The sequence below is a fragment of the Apostichopus japonicus genome, chromosome 11, assembly GCF_037975245.1.
Source record: "Apostichopus japonicus isolate 1M-3 chromosome 11, ASM3797524v1, whole genome shotgun sequence".
Lineage (NCBI taxonomy): Eukaryota > Metazoa > Echinodermata > Holothuroidea > Aspidochirotida > Stichopodidae > Apostichopus > Apostichopus japonicus.
This window is the reverse complement of record NC_092571.1, coordinates 4,367,389-4,392,297: the sequence shown is the minus strand read 5'-3', so window position 1 is coordinate 4,392,297 and position 24,909 is coordinate 4,367,389. Positions and strand designations below refer to the sequence as shown.

General features: G+C 37.6%; 1 protein-coding gene and 1 long non-coding RNA gene across 3 annotated transcripts in view; one reads left to right on the top strand and one right to left on the bottom strand.

The window, feature by feature from the left end:
• LOC139976207 (fibrinogen-like protein A) overlaps positions 1 to 24,232 on the bottom strand; it is a 28,611-nt gene extending 4,379 nt beyond the window's left edge. The window contains exons 1-5 of one of the 2 annotated variants that reach the window (XM_071984728.1): positions 23,821 to 24,226; positions 6,709 to 6,786; positions 4,884 to 4,945; positions 4,410 to 4,538; positions 1,214 to 1,478 (exon numbers count right to left, since the gene is read on the bottom strand). In XM_071984728.1, coding sequence (XP_071840829.1) covers positions 1,214 to 1,478; positions 4,410 to 4,538; positions 4,884 to 4,945; positions 6,709 to 6,786; positions 23,821 to 23,911 — 625 coding nt within the window. In that variant the 5' untranslated portion in view covers positions 23,912 to 24,226. Of the gene's footprint in view, positions 1 to 1,213; positions 1,479 to 4,409; positions 4,539 to 4,883; positions 4,946 to 6,708; positions 6,787 to 23,820 lie in introns of both variants that reach the window. The other variant, XM_071984729.1, reaches the window with a different exon arrangement.
• On the top strand, positions 8,850 to 11,229 carry LOC139976090 (uncharacterized). The gene is made up of 3 exons (XR_011795989.1): positions 8,850 to 9,584; positions 10,077 to 10,139; positions 10,710 to 11,229. It is a non-coding gene; the product is annotated as an uncharacterized lncRNA (long non-coding RNA).
• Positions 24,233 to 24,909: the final 677 nt, after the last annotated feature.

Sequence of the window (24,909 nt, the reverse complement as noted above, 5' to 3'; positions counted from 1 at the left end):
TCAGTGGTGTGGAGCAGTGCTAAAGAGACACACAAAACCAGCATGTAGAAGAAATTTTTTACAAAACCCGCTCAAAAATTAGGTTCACCCTAGCTGACTTTTGCTGCCAAAATTATGCGCCTTTTATAGTAGTAGTTCGTTGAATGCCTCACACATGCGACGAAACCCAACGCTTTCCAACTTTCCCGACAGTTTTACTTTTAACTTCTGAAAAAAAGCATCGGGTAATCCCCTTTAATCCCTGACAATACAGACTGTCTATTCATGAAGGGATTATCTTGATTTTAATGCCCCCTAAAAGCGATGAAAAGCGTCGGTAATCCTGAAGGTTTATGAACTAACATACTGGAGCAGAAATAAGCCCTGTTAAAATGCAAGCTTTGAACACTCACTCAAAATATGTTGAAGGTTTTAATGGAAAGATGCAGTTAGCCCAACCAAAATAACGAAAAGTACGACCAACCCAGCTCCCACCCTTTTTAATTTCAAAAAGCTAATGATGCCAGTTTTAAATCAAGTTTCCCATAGAAGTGTCATATTATAAAATACGGTCACAAAGGGAACAAGTAGCCTGCAATAGAATAATTAATTGAAAGGTTTGTTTAGACTTGTAGACTTCACGGCATGGTTCAGACGCGGAAATGGATTTCGTTTTACCTATAATAAAGCTAAATTTATTACCATGCATAACAAAGAAACATGACATAGACGCTGTCTACAGAACTGAACAAATCACCATGTAGCAACACAAATTGTATTGCAAAACAAATAAAAATGTATTCTAATTATTCTATAAATAATAAATGTGCAGTGATATATGATGTTGGATGTCACATGTTGCCACAATCCCCATCCATAAAGTACCATACCCTGCCTCTCCACCCTCCCACTGCTACAAAAACTGGAAAAAAAGTTTCTTTAAAAAATGTCTATCGCCTTGAAAATGTTTGTTAATGTATTTATGACCCCGGTAAAATTCTTACCACAGCTTAAGTTGCACGCCAATGAACTTCCCTGGTAATCTAGGTCCAGGGGTGACTACTTGGGTTGCTTAAAACAGTGAAGGTCATGCAGCTGGCTGCCATAAAGAATGAACATAACACACTAAAATATACTTACCGAGTATATTATGAGACAAACAGAACATGACATTTAATAGTACAGTGAACTTGTATACAACAAACACAGAGAGAAACCTATAATTTGGACAAACCTGCAGTTCCACTGTAATTTCCCAGTTCAGACAGTTTGTATTTTTTACTTTCATCGTTGATCCGGAACAAGCCATACTTAGCGTAGTATGGAGCTCCATCCTTGTTCACCATATCAATCCGAAGTTGATAGTTACCTTGATTGGTGAGGTAATACAGCTTATCATTACCCAACCAAAACTCATGGTCCAGCTTACCAAAGCCATTTTTATAGTTCGTCCAGTTAAGATAGAAGTCAACGGAACCATCAACACGACGTTGGAACACCTGTATAATGTAAAAACCAAAAGAATAATTTTAATAATAATAAAGAATACATTTATTTCAATAACATTTTTACTGAGAAGTGGACTGTATTCCTATTATTCTATTACAAAAGGAAAGCACGACCTTTAAATGAAGCAGTAATTGACAATGTTCCAAACTGAAGTCCTACATTTTCACCTGTAATCTACCCTTCTGTCAGTGGTATGGGATTCCCACATAGTGTCTACAGACTGGTTATTATTCGAAACAGTACTCGACAACCTTTGAGGCCCACATGCCAGGATCTTTCCATGAGGACTGAGCCAGGACCCAACAGACACCCACCTCCCCCACCATCACTCAGAATAGAGGTTCGGAAAGCTACAGTAGTTTTAATTATGGACTTGATGTTTAGTAAAAGAAACAAAACTGTAGATAATTCTTCTTACGTCTAGAAATTTCCAGCGACCCACCAAATCTGATTTTTGTGACCCACAATTTCATCATCTACTTTTCAATCAATACTTGGAAGGATTGGTAAAGGTGAGACCCCACCTTAAAACCAGAACGCATTGACGTTTCCATGAGGTAGTTAGCTCAGTGGAATGTTAGCTCAGTGGTTAACGCCGGTGACTGTCAATGATAAGGTCCCTGGTTCGAGTCACTCCCAGATTAATGTATGTCGTCCAGTTACAGAGTTGTTGACAATTAACAATTCATAATCATGGACGTAAAATATGAATGTAAGAGACTGACTTCGGTCAGCTTGCGGCTTTGATAAGTCAATGAAGCTTCTTCGCGAGTTCCTGCTTGCAGGAGGATCTAATATACATACATACATGCATACATAGCTGTATTTTTAGGAAATCTAATACATGAAGCCTTTCTTAGGATATCATGCTTACAAGGCCTCATATTCCACACATTGTTGTATCTGTCACTGACATGAAAAGACCACTTTATTAGACTAACTAAACTAGAATGTGTGTGACGTTGTACCTGAACGGACTTATATTGCAAAGTGAATTTCACCATCTACAATAGTTGATTGTTCACACACAAGGACAGAAAAACTGTAGAACTGATGTCTGTGTGTGTAATATAGATAATTAGACCACTGTTGGATATTGTTGCTTAAATATATTAACTCCATCGCATTACAAATAATGGAATCGTACTATGAATCTATGATTAATCAAACTTTCATACTATTCATTTGGAAAAAGAAACATTCTCAAAGATTCTGGGCTCAGCTCTGGTTTGAATTGAAATGCCCAGTTTCTCATTTCCGCCTTTCTCATTACATCAATGAGACCAAATGATCTCATTTTCTGAGAGAAAGAGCCTAATATTGTGACAGGCAGATTGCTTTTGTAATAAACTCTTAATTTATATCATATGAGCAACACATCAACTCTGACACTTCCCAATTTATAAATACTGTAATCAAACACTGTAACAACCACAAGTGGACTGGAACTGTAAGTTCAAAATTAGTAAAGAAAAGTAAGATTCAAAGGAAGATGCAAAGACCAATGGGAAGAATATCAATGTACTGCTACCATCTGCATGGTTTCATTAGAGTAACCATAAGTTTATTGAGTTTTAACTTGTTTCTTATTCCAGAGGATGCTAAAAGGTTTATTTGTTTCTGACAAATTCACTGCCATTGCAAATGTATAGGTAGGAACAGAACCCATCACCCTCGCGTCACAGACTACTTCCATGATACCACAGTGATTATGCTGACCAGTGTGAATTAGAAATTACACATATACAACTGTAGGATGTCAAACTAGACTTACCTTCCATCCTCCCCCGACAGTCATATTATACATAGACAATATATCGTCTATACTATAGGATGTCATACTAAACTTACCGTCCATCCTCCTCGGTCAGTCATATTATACATATACAATATATTGTCTACACTATAGGATGTCATACTAGACTCACCGTCCATCCTCCTCCGGCAGTCATATTATACAATAAATATCAAGTATACTATAGGATGTTGTACTAGACTAACCGTCCATCCTCCTCCGTCAGTCATACTATACATATACAATATATAGTCTATACTATAGGATGTCATACTAGACTCACCGTCCATCCTCCTCCGTCAGTCATATTATACATATACAATATATCGTCTACACTATAGGATGTCATACTAGACTTACCGTCCATCCTCCTCTGTCAGTCAAATTATACATATACAATAAATTGTCTATACTATAGGATGTCATACTAGACTTACCGTCCATCCTCCTCCGTCAGTCATATTATACATATAAAATATATCGTCTACACTATGGGATGTCATACTAGACTTACCGTCCATCCTCCTCTGTCAGTCAAATTATACATATACAATATATTGTCTATACTATAGGATGTCATACTAGACTTACCGTCCATCCTCCTCCGTCAGTCATATTATACAATAAATATCGAGTATACTATAGGATGTTATACTAGACTAACCGTCCATCCTCCTCCGTCAGTCATACTATACATATACAATATATAGTCTATACTATAGGATGTCATACTAGACTCACCGTCCATCCTCCTCCGTCAGTCATATCATACATATACAATATATCGTCTACACTATAGGATGTCATACTAGACTTACCGTCCATCCTCCTCTGTCAGTCAAATTATACATATACAATATATTGTCTATACTATAGGATGTCATACTAGACTTACCGTCCATCCTCCTCCGTCAGTCATATTATACATATAAAATATATCGTCTACACTATGGGATGTCATACTAGACTTACCGTCCATCCTCCTCTGTCAGTCAAATTATACATATACAATATATTGTCTATACTATAGGATGTCATACTAGACTAACCGTCCATCCTTCTCCGTCAGTCATATTATACATATAAAATATATCGTCTACACTATAGGATGTCATACTAGACTTACCGTCCATCCTCCTCCATCAGTCATATTACAGAAGACATCAAATGAATGTTTATTCCAGTGAGTTGGTTTGATTGTGTAAATGCCATTGGTAGTAGAACCAGCATTGAAGACATCCAAGCAGTCTTTCATCTAATAATAACATTGAAATAATCAAGTTACTTAATAGCAAGCATGCAATCCATGAAGTGACATATCTTATCCCAATTATGGATAATATATAACCTTTGACAGCAGTACACGATCATTCAGTTTTTTATTTATACTTTTATTGGAGTATTAAAATAGCTAACAAAAAACCTACAGAACAATATGCTGAATGAGGAAGAAACATTAACGTCACATGGAAAGGTGGTTCCTCATCCTATATACACTTCATGCACAGATCATCATCAAATTTTGAATCTGAAATCTTACTCCCCAAACACAATATTTTCTTACTTCGAAATTGTATGTAATTAAGTATGTAATTCTCACCACAATAGAAGGTTCATCATCAGTAGTGGTTTGCTTCGGGGTGATCTCCACCGATTCGCTGGCTATCGTTAAAACAAGAAAACCAAAAAACAAATATCTCGCTTTGCTGACTCTTTACATCAGGTACGATAATTTAATGATATACAGTCATGCTCTGCTATCTTAGTGTGCTCAAATTCGAAGTACTTCAGACAGATCCTTTTAGAGATCAATTCCGATAAATACATACATCCATGTCAAGAGTAGGGCAACAGTGATATTGCTTGTCCATGCATACCAAAGCCTACATGTATGTATGCCTCATGGCTTGTCTACCGTGTCAGCCTATTGACAAATTCTACCAACAATTCCAAGTATGATGGTATAATACGGTAAACTAGGGATGGTTAGGGCATAACTGTTCTTTGATAGGATAGCTTTGATGAATCTCTCGCTGATTTTGCTATATATCCTTCAGCTATGTGATTTTCATTGATGGTTTGACCACATTCCCCCAGAAATAGAGAGAATTACACTTGCAAAGGTCGGGAGAATCTAACTGCTCGAAACAAGGAAAAAGTTCCCTTACTGCATGTGTTGAAGTTTACGGTGTGGTTCCCCTGAACAGGTGCAGTAACCCACGAAAGTGTCTGAAGATACAAAACTGATGTTTACTCGATCACATGGCAGTTTTGGCGGTTTCGGCTTTGTAGATTATAATTGGGATTGAAAAAGTGGTTACAATGTGACTAACGAGGACAGCGACTACAGTGTCTATCACTGCAACTACATATGTATAACACAGTAGGCGACTTGAGGGAACACAGGGAGTTAATTACCGTACACCAACAAAACAAGAGGGCAATCTACTGTCTTTGCGTGAAGTTATGGTGGTATGGTGATTACAGTAAACCAATGCATAGCTCTGTATCTATAATATTATAGGTCTAACAATACAGGCTAACCATATAGTTTACAATTTGGCAATGGTCGCAAAGAAAGATGCTCATGTGTACTTGTAAGCCTGAATCCTTCCTTCTTCCCTTACATACCTAGCATCTACATTTACTGTACCTTCCCTGACAATATTGATTTAGAGCTTTAAAAACTGTTATTGGCAAGGTTTGAAAGTTCGATAATGACATGAAAGTATATCTACATACCAGTACAGACATTGAACAGTTTTAACCAATGCAAAGTTATAAATGGAGAAGTGACCTAACTTAACGAGGACGTATTCAGTGAATCTCATCATTACATGAAGTTTAAATATGCAGGGGTCAGTTGAAAGACAATATGGTTCTTTACCACTATTGAAAATGAGGTCATAACAGTGGAGTAGGGTTAGGTCATGTCGGTCAGTCGGGTCACGTCGGTCAATGGGGTCATTGTCTGTCAGTGGGGTCACTTCGGTCAGTCGGGGCAGTGGGCAGCTAGCTTAAAGGATGGCTTTAGGTACAGAATTAGTTTTGATATGTTGTAGACCATTTAAACATGTATATTTCTATCAGTCAAGGTTGTATTTCTATTGCACAGTGGTAATCCTCTGAGTCTCATCAATATAAGTGGCTGGACTATGTAACATGCAGAGACCATTGTTAAATCAGCTCATGTTGTGATGCAATACAATAAACATGATGAAACACGTAAAATGTTGTGGCCTCAAATAATATATACAGTAACTAACAAGGAGTTAGATGTTAACGTCAACTTGGAAGTTGATTTGAGGGAAACTTGTCTCAAAAGAAGCTCATGTGAGCTTGTAAAAGCCTTCAATAGTGTGTTACATACAACTTCAAAACTTCACTTTGACCTCAACATAAACGTATATAATCACCGATATTACCTTGCTCTGTGGTTGATTCGGAAATCTTGTCTTGACGGTTCGTGCATTTAAAGTGCCCTAGATCTCGAGAATCGTCAGCTGTTAGGATGAAACGAAACGAGATTTTAATTTGGCAAACTTCATCAGAATACAAAGAAAATTCCGCTCAAAAAACAGATGAAGAAGTTGACATCCAAATGTGTGATAGGTGACATCAACACTTCCATTTAAAAACGATCGAACATGATCAGTGTTCCACTACACAACATTCATAGTACTCAGACTTTTAATCCAACACATCAAAAGCATTGACTATGACCTTACATAATTGATAAACGTGACTTTTCGCTCCCAAGTTTCATGAATGAGAAATCATTCTTCCAGAGTGTCCAGGAAGATCGCTCTTTTGAGTAGTGAATTTCACTAGATGGCAAAGGGTGGCTTCGAACCAAAGTAACTGTAAACAACTGATATTTTCTGTACAATCGAAGATGAAGTTTTCGGATTCCCTGGACACTCGAACAGTGGCATTTCCAAAATATCTATTGTTCCATTTGACAAGATATCATCATATAAAAAGTCCTGTCTGGGAGCAGTTGTCGTATTGTAAATCTGTGATGTCATTATAATGCCACTAGGATCTAAAATATGTGACTTTCTCTTTGTTTCTCTTTCCATATTTCAAGGTTAACTGTCAACAGTGGTGACACTGGACCTGCAATACCATGATTACAGGTACAGGTCATGTTAATAGGCTTTCCAATACTTAAATCAATAGTCCAGATCAAAATTTTAATTTGATATGTTTTTTAAAAATATTTTTCAGTCTATTGATTTGACCTTGGATTGGGTCTAGGGTTACTAGTTTGTCTAAAGGGGATGTGAAGTTTATAAAATACCAATACCTATGGTACATTCACATTATGGATGCATCCAATTGTGAAGTATGAAATTAGAGGTAAATTTAAAGGAAAACAAAACATTATTTATCAGTGTGCAACAAAGACGTCACACCTCCTTGCTCCAAGTTCACTTTTGGTACGAAAGGTGGCAAAAACGGTACATAGGAATTGAATGCAAATTTCACCAGAATGCTTAGATTATGTTCCTCTTTAACTAAATCTACATGATATCTCCCAGAAGGGATGATATTTTCTTGGCCGTCTGGGGGTATTTTTCATGATTTTGACAGTATCTCTATCACATATGACATACATATTTATCATGATGATTGAGTTTGTGTCTACTTTGGTAAACTGTGCTGATTTTATGCATATTATTTGTCCTGTGAGATTGGACACTGAAACTTTGTATTTTGTAATGAAGTTTATATGCTTGAGTACTGTAAAAAGGTACCGTAGCATCAAAAGAACCACGCACAGTGTAGATTTCAAAATTGTGAAGTGCCTTTGTATATGAATGGTACGCGTTTGTGTGACAAACTAGTAAGACAAATTTAATTGTTGTTCATACTTGACAGTTAAATACAACACATGGTGAAAGAGCTCACTAAATACAAACAGGTCAGTTTCTATGATGTTATGCATTTACCGAATATGGTGACATGTTTTTAATTGAATTCCACATTGATTTGTGATATTGGCCACAATTTGCTGCCTTCCATTGAGCCACAATAGACCATTCCCTGCTCAGGGAAATGTGGACCTTTGAAAATTAGGGAAGGGTGGGGCGGGGGGATTGAGGGATGTGCACTCATTCATTACACCCTCTGTTTATAGGCCTGACAGAGGTGACACTCATGAATTGTAATCTGAGGTTTGAATAGCCAAGTTCTGGTTGATTCCTTAACCAAATTTAAAAAGATGAACTCAATATAACTACCATAACAACCATAAACTGAAATATGGCAACATGTCTCTGCTTCTGAAAGCCCCAAAAGTCTAAAGAATCTTTGTTGGTACTTTTCTTTTGTAAATCATCACACATTCATGTCGAGGTTCTTTTTGCAAAATATTAGGCCAATGTTGTAGAGATCAAGCAAATGAAAAATTCTAACAGCAAACATCCAGTTCTGAGTTCCAAAATAGTCACCGACTCACCAGGAGCACATGGCCTGACCTCAACATGGAGCTATACACAGTGAACAATTTTCTCTAAACTCAATGCAAGGGAAACTATTACAAGTCAAGGTTACTGGGGGAACATAGAGAGAGAGACTCTATGGAATGGTGCTGGCATGGTAATTGAGTAGAACATGTAGCAGAGCAAATTACCTGTACATACTTGTTTTAAAGTTCAGTAATGAACCGAAAGGTCAATTCATCTACTAGACCGTGGGCCGAAGTCCAAAATCGTTTATGTTCGTTGCAACAGTGAGAGGACTACCAACAAATGCCATTATAATTATAAAAATAATATGAAATCACCATTATCGATTGTTCCCAGTTGTCTAACGTGCACATTTTTGCAGTTGTTATTAATAACCGTTACCATTTTAATCAAATTTGAGACAGTTTATAAGGCGAAATACAGCGTATGATGTCACGAGTAACCAATCACAATCGCGTCTACAGGCTTGCGCAATACTTTTTTTTTACATCTGGCGACATTTGAACATGGCGTCAACTAGTGATATGGCGGCCTGCCGAACGAAAATGAAATTAGAATGCATTATTCATGTTTCAAAGACAGCCTCAGGGAAAGTGACTGCATTTACCAATATCTCCAAAGCTAAAGTAATCAGATGTGCTAAGAAATGGAAGGTTTTAGGTGGAGAATTAGGGGATTTTGCCGATACTATTTTGTCTGACAATGCAGACCTCATATCAACTTGACGTTGGACACAAAAACGTGCGGGTATCATCGGCAATGTTATATGAAGTTTACCAACGTATCCAAAATCTCCAGGGCTAAATCGAAACTTACACAATCAGTTGGTGAGTAGTATTAAAGTATTCTTGAAATATTACATTGAAAATGAATGCTCTATTCGACTGGAAACTGTGTCATTCGAGTTCACACAGTTACAGTAACCACAGTCGTTCTCAACTAGCCTAGGCCTACGTTGACTAAACTGTTATTCAATGGCCCAGGCTATGCTGAATCAAAAAGGTTGGCTGAATATACGTTCTGTGTAAAATTTGTCACAGGAACAAAGTGGGTTGCTGGTGCTGGTAGAACTTTGCAATGAATTCAAAGTTTTTTCCCTTGGTATGGTCTTTGAAATATACTGTATTTCTTGTTGAAGATGCCTTGTTTATATATTTTTTGAACTAATATGAGTTAAACCAACTGAACAGTTACAACCCGTCTCTTGGGTACAGGACTTAAAGTAAATCATAATCACAAAGTAAATATATTATCGTTATCCTAGGCTCAATTCAACAAAACTGTTGTTGAAATCTCTTTCTTTATTTTCTGTCTTGAAGAGGATTTACCAGCTCAAACTGATACTGCAGATTTTGGAGACTTCTCACACAATGATCAATTAGGTAAGATTTCCATCTGTTGCCTTCAAATAGAGTGCAATTATGTACGTTTTGGAATATAGGCCTATAAACACACTTATGATACTGTAATGATGCAAAACGTTGCTCTTTTGACATACATAACTGCTTGTAGCCCCTTTTCATGTGTGAACATATCTTTGCAAAAAACGACAACATGGTTCGGTAAGTAAACAGACATGCATACTGTCTTCCTGCTTAAAAGTTTTTCAATGGAAATTCAGGTACATGTTCTGTTTAAAAGTAAATAAGGGAGGGAGGAGGAGGGAGGAAATAATTTGAATTGTAAAGTAAAAAATTAAAGTAGAATAATCATTTTGCAAAACTCACGGTATGCAGCATAAGTTAGCATATTTTGTTTGAGCTTTATCAGTCACTGTTTTTATTAATGTGGAAATTTATTGTAATGTTGCATATCTCTTTTCTAAACTATCTATCAGCTATGCAACATTGAAGTAATTGAAAGCAATTTTTAATTACTTGAGGTGAAGTAAAGAAGCCCATTTGTGTATCACAAATACATATTAAATAAATCTTCATCTGCTCTGTCAACAGAATCAATGGATCAAGGACCTGCCCCAAAGCTGCTGAGATCACACACTACACAGTGCCCACATTCTGCCTCCAGTAGTTATATTATTCAAGACCTTCAAATTTGCAATTTTGCATGAGAGACGACACGGTGGAAAGTTGCCATGTCTAAATTCCTGCAAATTTTCATGAATATGTACAATGTACTTCATAGGTTCTGTTCTATGAAAATGTATACATACTGTAGCTACTAGATATAGTAAATGTTTTCAATTGTTACTTCAGTTTAACAATATTGGTAAAAAGGAATTCATGCACTGGTGATGGTGTGTGCCTGTGATGTCTTGGATTGTACACATAATATTTAAAGTACATTTTCAAACTTGCATGTAGGCACACCAATTAAACCTCTTTTGGTCAAAAGTGGTGTTAGCTTTAAAAGTCTTGTTTTCAAAGGAATCTCCAACCCAGTTGACTCTCTGAATGGTTATATAAAAATAATTATCATTGTACCACATAATGTCCTCACTCAGTGCATGTTCAGGCGCGTATCCAGGATTTTCCAACCCGGGGGGCGCGAATTACTATCTAAGCGGAGCGCCACCATCGGTTGGCGCGCAGCGTACAAGAAAATTTCTTGTTTTGATACCCCCCAGATCACCGGAAACGGCACTTCTCAGGCTTGAAATGACCAACCAGATGTACACTTTTTGTCTGAGAACCAAATATTTCCTAATAGTTTTTTCCCATCCATAACCTTTTTGAAGATTGTCAACCCGGCACACATCATGTTCGACCTGATCGCATCTCCTGTGGGTCTTTGCTTTTGTAGGTGATTCTACGTCGCGGCCCACAATACCAGTCAACCCTACTTTTCAAGGTTTTAAGCCCCGTAGGCCTATTTGTTTAGAATTTGAAAATTCACATTTCTCGTGAATAAACTCACTTGAAAACATACCCATAATGTTGCACAAAATGTCATCTATGGACAACCAATATAGAAAAACTTCCTTCAACCCCTAACAGACCGGTCAAAATTGCACGAGTAGAGGGAAGTGTGATGCAGAATGTTGGTCAGAAATTTTCGAAAATTCAGACACAGTTAATTTATTGGTGCATGTACAAATATTGAAACCTCTATTAACGGCTATTATAAAACTTGGTTGAAGGAAATGAAAAAATAGCAGATATTTCCGAAAACTGAACACTACACACATAGTCGTAGGGGGCGCGGCGGCAGTGGCGGAGCTTGGGCTATTGGTCAGATGGGCGAGAATGGTCTGTAGGGGCGCTTTCGACACTATCTAAGCGGAGCGCCACCACTGCTTGGCGCGTAGCGTACAGAAATTTTTTGAGTAAAGATACTCCCTAGATCGCTGGAAATGACCTTTTCCGGGCCTGCAGATAAACGAAGAATAAGGTGTCATCGCCAAATTACACCAACAAAATGTGACAAATGTCAATAAGTAGATGAGAGCGCAATGAAAAAGTCAATAATCTAGAATAAGTAAAAAGTGGTAAAGAGCTGAAAAAGGCCCCAGCAGTCCATTTGAGTCCGTCAGGGGGGAGGGGGCATCCGCCCCCTGACCGTATGGACGCTCCGCCACTGCGCGGTGGGGGTGCAGCCCCTAATTCGCCATTACTAATGTAAAAGAGAGTTTTGACATAATTGGACCTCCATGTTTTTATACATCTACATGAGACATGTCGTTGTTTACATTAGCATCCCGCGGTATACTGAGCAATTTTAACGGACCGTACGGTACCGTACATGATGGCATGCGATGTAATAACCGATGCTTGCTTATATGATATTGACATTAACACGTTGAACGCGTGCGAAGCGCGCGAAAATTTTTGGTTATTTTTTCAGGCAGGTCGGACAGTTTTGAGGCTTTTCATCCTGGAACGCCATTTTCATGCTCACTGATATGATGTGATATCTGCTGTTTGCGTTACAAATTCGAACACACGCGTAGCGAGGAATTTGCCAAGGGAGGGGTGAAGTCTGTAGGCAAATTATCTAAGCGTAGCGCCACCATAGGTTGGCGCGAAGCGTACAAGAAAATTTTGGCCGAAAATGCTTCCCAGATCGCTGGAAATGGCACTACCCAGGACCATTTGTTAGCGCGAAGCGTACAAGCAAATTTTGGCCGAAAATGCCTCCCAGATCGCTGGAAATGACACTTCCCAGGCCTTGTCAGTTGCATCTAAGCACTTTCTATTTTGAAATTACTTAGCGATATCATTTAAAAAAATGCTGAATGGGGGGGGGGGTGGCGGGCGGTCGCCCCCATCCCAAAATGCGTCATGTTCCCCGACGACACGGTCGAGTTCGAGACCAGCCACAGTTGGTTTCATAGCACAATTCTACGCACGCGTTATGATAGACCATATATAGTATATATATAGATCATTAGTGAGAGAGGAAAATGGAAACGTCAAAAAATGGAGTTGTCGGTGTAAGGGGTAGGGTGAGTCACACTTTTACGAAATCATTGATCCGTCACTGGCTACCCTTCAGCGCTGTAATGATGTCACTGTTTCTCTTTCTCTTCCCGGTGTCTTCGCGTTTTTCTTTTACTCCCTCCTTTTCTCCTTTTTCTCTCTTTCTTCTTTTTCTTTTCCCTTCCTTCCTCTCCTCCTCCTCTTTTTTCCCCTCTTTTTTTCCTTTTTTTCTTCTCTTTTTTTCTCTCCTCCTTTTCTTACCCGGGGGGCGCGCGCCCCCAACGCCCCCCCCCTGGATACGCACCTGATGTTAAATGTTGTTCAGAAAGTGTAACAATAACTACAATACTGTCACTGTTCATATATGCCGTTGACCAAATATGCTAAATGCTTGTTTTGGTTACACCTCTTTATTCATAAGATATTGGCCCTTTATAAAGTAACTGTTAAGAGAAATGCTTCAAAAAAAAATTATGAAAAAGATCTTTTGCAATAATAATATAATTCAGAACTGAAACTAACACACCTTTCTCGCCTTCTTTACATAACACTTTATGGTTTACATTGGAGCCTCACTCCCATATGCGTTCCTCATTTATAAACTAGATTTATACATATCCCCTCCTTACACCACCTCACCCTTCCCCACACCTTCCTAATCCCCTAACTTTGCCTCAATATTTTCAATTCAAGAGGGCCTTCAATCTCTAAAATTTTGGAGAGGGGTAGGATTTTAAGCACCATTTAATATATCCATATCCAGCCACCAAACATAGGTATGGGAATTGCAGTGCATAGGATTAGGCTGGGGAGAATGATGTTTGGCACATGATCAGAAGTTATGACAGATTTTCCATGTAATTACAATGAAAAGCATCGCGAAGTTATTTTAATTATAATTTTTCGCATAGCAGTATGCAATGCTCTGATATACTGAAATGGTCAGCGCCCTCTATTCTGTTTTTAGTGCTTTATGACCTTTTAGTAGACCCCCCCCCCCCCCACTAAACAAATTATCATTCCACATATGTTCAAAATAGCCGACGGAACCTCAACATGAAGGTAGATTCTCCTTCTGATCAAGTTTAGGGTATTTGTGGCCTATTCTATTTTTTTGCAGGATATGTATGGGGGAAATTGCCGCCATTTTGGCATAAAAACATTAATGTGCAACATTGACGCTTGGGAGCAACTGATTTTGGAAAATTAAACATATTGCTAATAAAATATAATGGGTTTCATGTAGACCCCGTGACTTTGCAACGAAAGTTCATTTTTAGATCACTTTTCCTACTTCGTACCAATGCATGCATCCGATTGATGTCTTGATAATCGTCCAAAACTATACAAAGACTGGACACCTTACTTTAGCTTAAATTTTTCATTCGCATGTAGTCAAGTACTTTTTCCCCAAAATTATCAAGTTCAAGGTATATTGGTGATAGCATTCCTACGGTGTATGACATTATTAATAGTCTTGAAGAAGACCAAACGCCAAGGATTTTATTTGGGATTGATTTTGAAAAGGCTTTGATAGTATTTCGATTAGGTTCATTAGAAATGTACTCCGCCTTTTTAAGTTCGGTCCTTCCATTATCCAGTGGTTTGATACTTTTTATAGTGATATGTATACCTCTGTTCTTGTAAATGGCTTTTCATTTCTATTGATCGTGGTTGCAGACAAGGAGACCCTTTGTCTTCATATCTCTTTATTTTAAGTGTAGAATTATTGAGCATCCTTATTAAATATGATAATTCTATCCAGGGTATTGATATTGGAGGAAGCTGTTATAAATTAGTTCAGTATGCCGATGATACAACCTTTATCATGCACAGGGATGAAGTATCTTTTAATAATATTTTGAAACAGCTCGATTATTTTGGTTCTTTGTCTGGGCTAAAAATAAACCCTAGCAAGTCTCTTCTTGTTGGGTTGGGGACTTTGAAAAGGTTTTTGTTTCCTTTCAATAAAAAATATAATATCTGTTGGAATGAAGGTGATGATTTTATACTATTGGGGATTGTGTTTAATACTAATCTAACTAGTATGATTAATAAGAACTATGATAATGCACTGACTAAAGTGTTTAATATTTTAACGATGTGGGAGAAACGTAATCTTACAGTGCTGGGTCGCATTACCATTGTTAAATCTTTATTATTGCCTTGTTTTAATTACTATATTATGACGCTCCCCCTACCCAGTCCAGAGTATATTGAAAGAGTGCATACCATGTTTTTCCGTTTTGTGTGGAAAATAACCAGACCGTATAGTCGAAGACAATTAATACAAGGTAACCCCGATGGGGGATTGAAAATGGTAGATTTTTGTAAACATTGTATTGCTCGTTCTCTTCGTTTGTTGAAGAGCAAGAGCTCTGGTTTTGTGTGCTGTATTTTACGTAGGTGCAATATAAGTATTTACTCTCTCTTTGATAATGGGGATTTTTATGTGAAGTTAGTGAGTTCAAAAATCTGTAATCATTTAAGAAAGAACCTTTTTGAAACTACAAATACTTTTATTCATGATGTTTTTCTCTACTATTTACAATGATACTACTATGTTAACATTGCCAATTTGGAATAGCAGTTTATTTAAAGTTGGAAATAGCCCAGTATATTACAAGCGTTTGTATGACAAGGGTATACGATTTATAGGCGATTTGATTAGTAATGGTCCTTTATATACTTTTGATAATTTACTCAAGAGTATATGATATCAACCAATGTTTTGGAGTATTATGGTATTATCAGCTCTAATAAGGAAAAATGGAAGGGTTTATCCAATGATACAATTTTAAGGGTTATTTTACCTAATAATAGTTATATAAATACTCTGCATGCAAGTAGTTCTTTTTTTCTAAAGCAGTTTACAATTGATTGCTGGAGTTTTCAGGTTATGAGCACAAATCCTATATTAAGTGGTGCCAGACTATTGATATCAGTAACCAGAAGACTACGTAGGCTACTCTAACTCGTTCGTATGATCATATGAGTTCCACTACGGTGCTACTATAATGATTTACGTCAATTATGGCAACTGCGTACGAAAGATGCCCTCCCATAAAACCCATCCAAATGTATACAACGTGCAAATTGCATTGTGTATACACAGTGTATAGGTGCAGAGTACTGTCTGAAACAGTATACACAGTAGGTAATAACGAACCAATATTACATACCAAATAAAACTTGGACCAGAGGCTGTTTAAGGCCTAGTCTGGGCTATATTCTGGTAAGCCTCTAACCTGTGGTGATGGCTAAATCTCAATTACCCAATGAATACAGGACAGAATATGGAAAATGTTGTAGGTGGCTAATTTCTTATCGCAGAGAGAGAAATTGCTTTGCTGCTCATGAATAATTCATTGGTGTAACTTTCCAAAAATGCAACATCCATTACTCATTAGGCTAATCCTGTAATGCATCATTATGTTTGGGGAGTACAGCTGCTGCCAGAAGTTTACTTGTGAGACTGATTTCATACGCTATTACCCTTCAATTTAAGTCTTTAGTAGTACTTTTACTATGATTAGACTCTACACGGTAGACTTAGGCAGTTTCTGTTACTCTCAACATCCCATACTTTCCGCTGATCACTTTCCGCACACAAATATCTGGTGCGGGCATAACTTTTATTTTTCACTTGTAAACATGTACATTGTATGTTCTTCCTCAATTTTTGGAAACCAAATCCAAGATGATGAAAATAATCTGGGAAAGTATTAGAGAAAGTCCCTTCCTGACTTTAAATGTCCAATGACTCCTTCAATACCGCCTTAAATTTATTAGGCCTAACATAATTTTGGGCCTAGCCTAGTCTACATTAGGTTTACCTCTGCCGTAATAAAGATTCAAATCATGCAACTAAAAAAATAAAGTTTATACAATTTATAGGCTACCTAACGTTTGACTATTTTGCTAGGTGTACACGATGCACCACAAGCCAGTCTTAGCTAGGTTAGGCCTAACTGAGGGCGAGCTTATTACTTTTAATTTTGGAGTTAGAACTTAATGTACAAAGCCTATGCAGTAACAGGTATAACTTACAAGTAACATGCTAAGTAGGCCTATGACTAAGAATTGGTTACCGGGGTGCCTAGCAAAATTTGTGACAGCGGTCCATTTATATTCATTCATAACCCAATATTCTCGAATTGGGTGAAAAACAAAGAAATACCAAGAAATTTCTCTAAGGAGATTCTGGTCAGAGCAATTGTCACAGTGCCGCCCAAAACATTTTCGGTGACGAACTTGTTGTCATGTAGCTTAGCCTAGGTCATATTGCAATGTAGGGTTAACGTAATATCTTACTACGTAACGCTACGGCTAGGCTACTTTCGTGAATGTCGCACGGTATTGCGAACAACTTGTGCCTAAATTCCAGACCCCGAAAGGCCAAGATATCGTGATTTAAGCAAAACTGCTTTCGTCCGCAGAGCCACTTCTTTTCTTAACCTACGCCTAACATTCAAGCGAAATACTTCAAGAATGTATAAGAAATATTAGTAAGAGTTTACATCAAGTAGTTTTACCGAATATCGAAAGGTATAGTATGTATAGTCGTACTCGTGACGTTGATGCAGTACAGTAGTAGTATTGCTGTCTGTTGATGGTTCGTATGCACATACGACATTACGTACACAACAAAGCCAACATCAGCGCAGAAACGTCTTCTTTGGCCATGGCTCCGTGCCAAACTTTTTGGTTTGACGTCATCATTTTCTACAAATCGTAGTCATAGCAAAAAACTCTGTAAACTGCAGTCATTTTTTTACATTTAGATCCAATTATGACAAATAATTATTATCTGGAATTAGGCTTGCACGGTGAACCGGTTTTAGTACGGACACCGGTTTTTCCGACCGAATTTCGGTACTATTTTTTATTTTAAGAAAACCGAAATACCGAAAAAGTCGGAAAAACCGAAATGTAAATTGCAAATACTGGAAAAAACAAAATTTGTTGACTTTGGTTTCTCCAATTTACTGTTCTTTTTGCAATATGAAAGTAAATTGCAACAAGAGAAAGCTATTCTGCTAGACGACATTGTCACCTACGATCGGCACACGCCATAACCAGTGCTTGAGGGTGGACAGCTAGGCTTAACATTAGGCTATGCAGCCCTTATATGCGTGCATCAGTTAGGCGACCTTGTAGTATTGAACTGACCTTGGTGGCCAACGTTAGTTGTTGTGAGAAGTACACACTCAAATGACGAGATACAGTTCAAAATAAATTGTTATATTCAACGTGTTTGTCCTCTTTGTGTTGTTCTTATTATTTAACTACAATTTAATAGTAGAGGATATGGAGAAAATCTTTTCAAACACATTGATCACAGTTCTTGTTCAAAAAATGAACGTTAAAACTTGAAAGGTACATTGCGCAATCCACAATACCATACGACATGTACAGTCGGGGGGGGGGGGGCTCTGTGAGTTTAACAACTAAGATGCAACAAGTAACATTATACCAATCACGGGGGGGGGGCTCTGAGTTTAACAACTAAGATGCAACAAGGAACATTAGACCAATCACGGGGGGGGGGGGGGCTCTGAGTTTAACAACTGAGATGCAACAAGTAACAGAACAATCACAGTCCATTATTCACAAGAGACACCTGGCGTCAGGCTTGAGCCTTGGAATATTAAAGGAGTAAAAATGTTGCAAACATGGCTGGAAATTACAGATGTTGCTGTTGGGGACAATTCTCTTTTGTATGCTAATAGATAATATTTTCTTTGTAAGTTTTCTTTCAACATTTCTTCTTATCAGTTATCAGACAAGGCGTCTCTCAGTTGGTTTTCGTTTACGTTGATGAACACATGTTTCCAACTTAAACGTTAACAATTTATATTCTTTGCCGACCTAATCCCCGCTAATGCCAGCGATATTTTTCATCTTGTACTTGAAAGTGTAGACGGTAAATTCTCTTCACTCCTTTAAGAGAAATTTATTTTACTGCCAAGATACCACCCGCGAACATGGCTAGAGCCTCGTGCAATTTGGTACCTTCGAACAATTTGTCAGCCACTACTGAATATATTGGACCAATCATATTGTAAAGCATTTTTTTTACGATCATCTCCAATTGGTCATAATGGGGTTAACGCTCGGCCCTCATCTCCGAAAATATAACATATAATATAATAAAACATGACCGTGATATTTTTTTCTGAACATGAATTTGAACTTCGTGAAGTACAGTAAACACAACACAAACGATACATGTAAGTGATGTTAAAACTTTAAGAAAAAATTTCACTAACACATTTCTTTTCGACATATTTACTTCAGTTTAGTTAACGTGGGTTATAAAATGAGAGTCATGAAGGCAGTAACATTTCTTGAATTTATTCTCCTTATTTTTAACCCTTCACTGCGAACGAACACACTTCAACCCCCTGTTGGTAAAGCTTCAAAAATACGCATCTTAGCGATCGAGATCGGCGTGGAATTCTGTCCCCCTCCAGAGCTGAGACCCACATCTAAGCTCGAGAATACTCTCTCAAAAAGGATTGGTCTTTTTATTGTTTTGTCCCTTTTCGGTGTTCGAGTGGCGTTTAACTTACATGGTTTCAATATAGACTGTTGCATTGGAATATTCCAACTAACAAGTATTTGCATTTAATAAAAGTTATCACTTCTGATATTTGTGATATTCGTCAAGAATATACTGAAACCATTGAACATTTATTTTATGATTGTGCTCACTCGGCTAAGATTTGGAATAATTTACAAATTTTACTTAATAATCCAGGTGTAAATATAATAGTTAGAGATATCTCCATAGTGTTATTTGGTGCAAAGTTTGCTCGTGAATTAAATTTAATTATAATATTAATCAAACGTTATATCTTCAATTGTAAATTACAAAAGATTTGATCAATACTTTCCAAAAACCTCTCTGATATTGAAATGGACAAAACTATATTCACTGTATACAACAACACATGAATGTTAGATCAATAATTGCATTGTAATCATGCTTTATTTATTGTTCCATCAACTTGTAAGCTACATTCATTGCTCATGCTCTCTGCATCCTTTTACAACATATAAGTATCAGGTAATACAGGCTACATATGTACTGCTGGAGCAGGGATGCAGTCCTGAACATAGCTGTAGCACTGATGTCAAGTAATACTATATCAAGAAATACAAATGTCAAGAAAAATGTGTGTGTTCGCGACCCGCGAACATGTCACAATTTATGTCTTTCAAAACTATACGATTTTTTCGCCATTTGGTAGTTGAAGTTATCGAATTGGAGAACTGCTAGTTACTGGATTGCACGAACAATTCATTTGATTTTTATTGCTTGGTAAATTGAAATTGCAACACATTTTGAAAGGAAACTGTTTTACAGAATTGGAGGCGGCTGCGTCTTTCGGCGCAAGTCAGCCCTTCACTATACAGATATGAGTTCTGCTAATTCTAGCCACCGTAGACATGTTAGTATGGAGCAACGGCAGAAAATCAACAACCTGAATGATAATAGCATAAAATTTATTGATTGCTCGTTTAATGATATTGATGTAATAAATGCTATCAAAAGTGACGTCTGAAGGAAGAACATCGGATGTGTTCAAATTTCTGGGCAATGGATTGTCACACTTAAAACGCGAAGGATGCTGAATTGTTACAGGAGTCGGGTTTACAAATTGGAAATGAAGATTGCGTCGTGATGGGTGTAACGAGACATATATATATATATATATATATATATATATATATATATTGACTTTAAGTTTATTCAACGTCCCTGTTTTTATTGATGATTCTGAACTAACCGACAAATTAACAGAACTTGGCTGCAAAATTCAATCTGAATGGACCCATAAATTCTACAATGAGTTTCCCAACATCCAAAACGGGACACGATTTGTAACGGCTTGAATTACCAAACAAGGTAAAAAGTCTACCATATGGTGTTGTTATTGGAGGCATTTATATAAGACTCAAACACAATGGCCAAAGTAGGGTTTGCAACCATTGCTTGGGAGAGGATCATCTAATGAGAAACTGCCGAAACTATAGATGTAAACAATGTGATGAGATGGGACACTCCGAATCAAGATACCCATCAACAGCGTGCTTTAACTGTCATCGCTTTGGTCACAAAAGCTTCAATTGCACTGGATATTCATGAAGAAGATTCAGAGCAAGAAACGATGGAGGATCAGCAAGACATAGAGACAACAAGAGAATCCGATCAAGGGAAACATGATGAAGTTCACAAACAACCTAACCTCAAAGGAGACACCAGAAAAGACAGTCAATTGACAGATCAGACCACTAGATCGAACTTAGACATCGTCATGGACACAGAAAGCGAATATGTGGCAAAGACATAGTGAAAATAGCAATAACAAACAGACCAAACCAGTAGATAAGTATAATAAAACGCAGAAAGAAAACCTCCCTACAAGTTCATCAAATTCCCAACCCACGAGAACTCGATCCTCAGCAACAGAAAACACAAGAATGAAGAGAGTAGTTTCAACTCATGAAGTCTACACTGTACCGAAGAAGTTAACCAGTCAACAAAAGAAACCACACAACCAGCGATCGAGAAAACCTAAAATTTCCACCCCTAGGAGAAAGGACAGACAGGAACTGCTAATAAAGGAGGCCATAGAAACTAACTGAAATTACCATTGGACTCAATTCATTACAGTGAAAATGTCAATCAAACCTTACTTTCTACTATAGCCATTATGCTTTTTAACACTAATTCCACGGAGGACATGAGCGAAAATAATGTATCTTGTAAGTAGTATGGCATCGATTCTTTTAATAACTCACCACCCCATAAGTGTTTATCATTACTACTGTACATCACAATAGTCGTAGTATAAAAAAAAAAACATTTTCCCGATATTGCTACTTTGATCTCTTTGTTAAATCAAGATTTTTCCATAACTGGCTTTACTGAAACCTGGTTTACAAATGATATATCTCCTCATCTCGAGTCATACATATTCATGTTTCTTTGTTCTTATGTTATATTACACCCTCTCTATATTAGTTGTTCGCTTGCTCTTGCAATGTAGAAGGCAGCTCAGTCAAATAAATGGCTTTCAATAATTATTGAGTTCTCGCATATTTTGTGTCTTTACCCAAGTTTTCATGTATAATTTTAATGTTCTTTACTCCAGTATATAACACTGGCGACAAAGATTTTCTTATGAAGAAACTTGGGTTCTATTTCTGGTTCCAATGTATAGGCCTACATTTGTTATAGTATTGATTCAACCAATGAGGAGTTCGTTAGCTATGGAGAGAGATATTAGCCTGACAAACAGTATAGTTCTTCTTGGCAAATAGTGTCAAAGACGATTACAATAATCTTATTCCCTTTGCCTGTGAACTGGCAGAAAGGAACGTTGATGAATTCAAAAGGGCAATTAGTAACGTTCTAGTGGTAAAAGTGGCGCAAAATGCAAAACAAGCACTGCATGCAGCGATCACAAAATAGGACAAACTGTTACCCGCGTTGTGGACTCGAGGGAAAGGTCATGTAGTACCCAAACCAGTGCAAGTTGAAGACTTTTATAGATGTTACAGTGTCTTATGGATCTCAGACAACAAAATTACCAAGTAGATGTAAGAGCCACATTACAAAACAATCTTTACAAAGGAAGCCTTTAGCCTAACTGTTATGTTCATAAACAGTGGCGGGCACAGGACCTAAATCCTAATCTCAATATGCCACCAAATGCAGCATTTGACGCTTTTAAGGATTTTTCTTTATGGAGGAGGTGGGGAGGGGAAGATAACTTCAGACTCCTTCAATAGAGTCGACGTCAAATACACCTGTGCTAACCCCTCCCCCGCTCATTGTATTTTGGCTCTTATGCCTCGGAAGAGGATGGAAAGCCATGAAGTAAACAGGAATTGTTTTTCCAGAATCTTTGCTGCCTAATAGCCTAATATATGTGTAACGCAAAGAACATTGTCTATACCAGGGATGACAGTTTATCTGTTAGGTAAAATCAGGTTTGTTCCCAATTTGTTGCAGAGTTGGGTACCTCTTGGATGAACTCTATGGAGTGGAACGTACGGTTAAGAATTTTAATGGTTTTGCCAAAGCCTAGACAAAGCTATAATGAGTATGACTGATCGAACAACACGAAATGTTTGATATCAATGCTCTTTTGGGAGAATTTGAAAACTTCAGCTAATGTTTCTCTTAAACTGGTAAGCCTCTACAAAAATGTTCTCCGGTGTCCCGACCCCCCCCCCCCCACCCCCCCGATAAAACCCTGCTTGGCCGGACTTTTAAGTTTCCTCTTGCTAATGAAATTTAAAAACCGCGAAATTTGTCATTTTTTGGGCGCCTAATTGGCAGCGCTGGCTTATATTCCTACAGTCCATTTGGGCTAGAAGTAGAGCATATATATATAGTTCACCTTTGCTCTTATACGAAGATCACGGGTATGACACTGGGGTCGTTGAAGGGAACTCTCATATAGGGGTCTGGAGGTCCGGACCCAGAAGAGGAAAAGATAAATGTGACATTATGCATATCTGAAGTATATACTTGTAGGCAATAAATTAGGTCTAAACTTATGTCGACAGGGTTGTTCTATAACAGAACACTATTTCTATTGTACATTCATGGATACACACTCACATATCACTATTAAAAATTATGAATGTAATGTAAAATTATGCCTACCTTGGGACCTTCCTCCAAGAAGCAAAATGTCAGCAATCAGAAGATGAATAAGAAAAGGTGATAGAAACTGCTTTAATCCTCCTTTCTCCATTTTGAACAAATACAAAAGCGGAAAGGGAAAAACAATCTAAGTTTATCAAATGTGTCTTCTTCCGACTGATTTAGGTAGGGGGCATAAAAAGGGAACAGTGCTGCGCTTGATCTTAGCCAAAAGGTATGATAACCTCCAAAAACCCGAGCACAACTCTATTATGAAGGGAACAGTTCTCTTTCTTGTTTATTCAAGGACATATTAAACAAAGCGACAGCTAGTTCGAGGTGAAAGTCTTCTTTGAACCACCACGTCACAGTGGTATTATAAATTATTAACTGGGGAGATTAATAAACGGCTGTGCGGATCTGACGATGAGACAAATTGACTGTTCACAATATGTTTGTAACCACTGTAATAGGATCCAATCGACAACATGATTGGTTCAATATCAATTTGAATATTCATATTATCGAAAATGATCAATTTAACGTCATTGACGGAGATATCATCAAGATCAGTGTAAGAAGTGGAGAGATCAAAGAATTACATTAGCACAGTGTACACGGGCAAACGTTAGTTAACATTGTAGAAATAATATCATTGTTTTGCATCTAAGCCCCTTACTAAGCACATTTCTGAAAGCGGAGTTATTGGTCGCCCCTCTCTTTAGATTCGTCCCAAAAACGGACTTTCGGCCAAATTTTGGGCCCGCCAACATTCTCAAAATTGTAATTTGTAACAGAGGTTACAGTCTGTATGGTGTCATATCAACATAGGCGGCCTTAATTAAACTTGAATTCTCTTTTTCTTGAAATGGGTAAGGGGGGGTGTCTTTCCCACCTTATGATATAATTATCTAGTTCCAATATTATTTAAATATGTTGACTTCACAAAATTATGAGTTATATAAATAACTTAATCCATATCTCGATAGGCATGCTCAATATACCATACCAAATCAATATCATCGAGGAAGGGGTGGAGAGGGGGGTGGGTAGGTGGATAGAGGGGAAGTCTGGTGGGCGACGGCTCAGTCCTCATGAGAGGAAATCGGT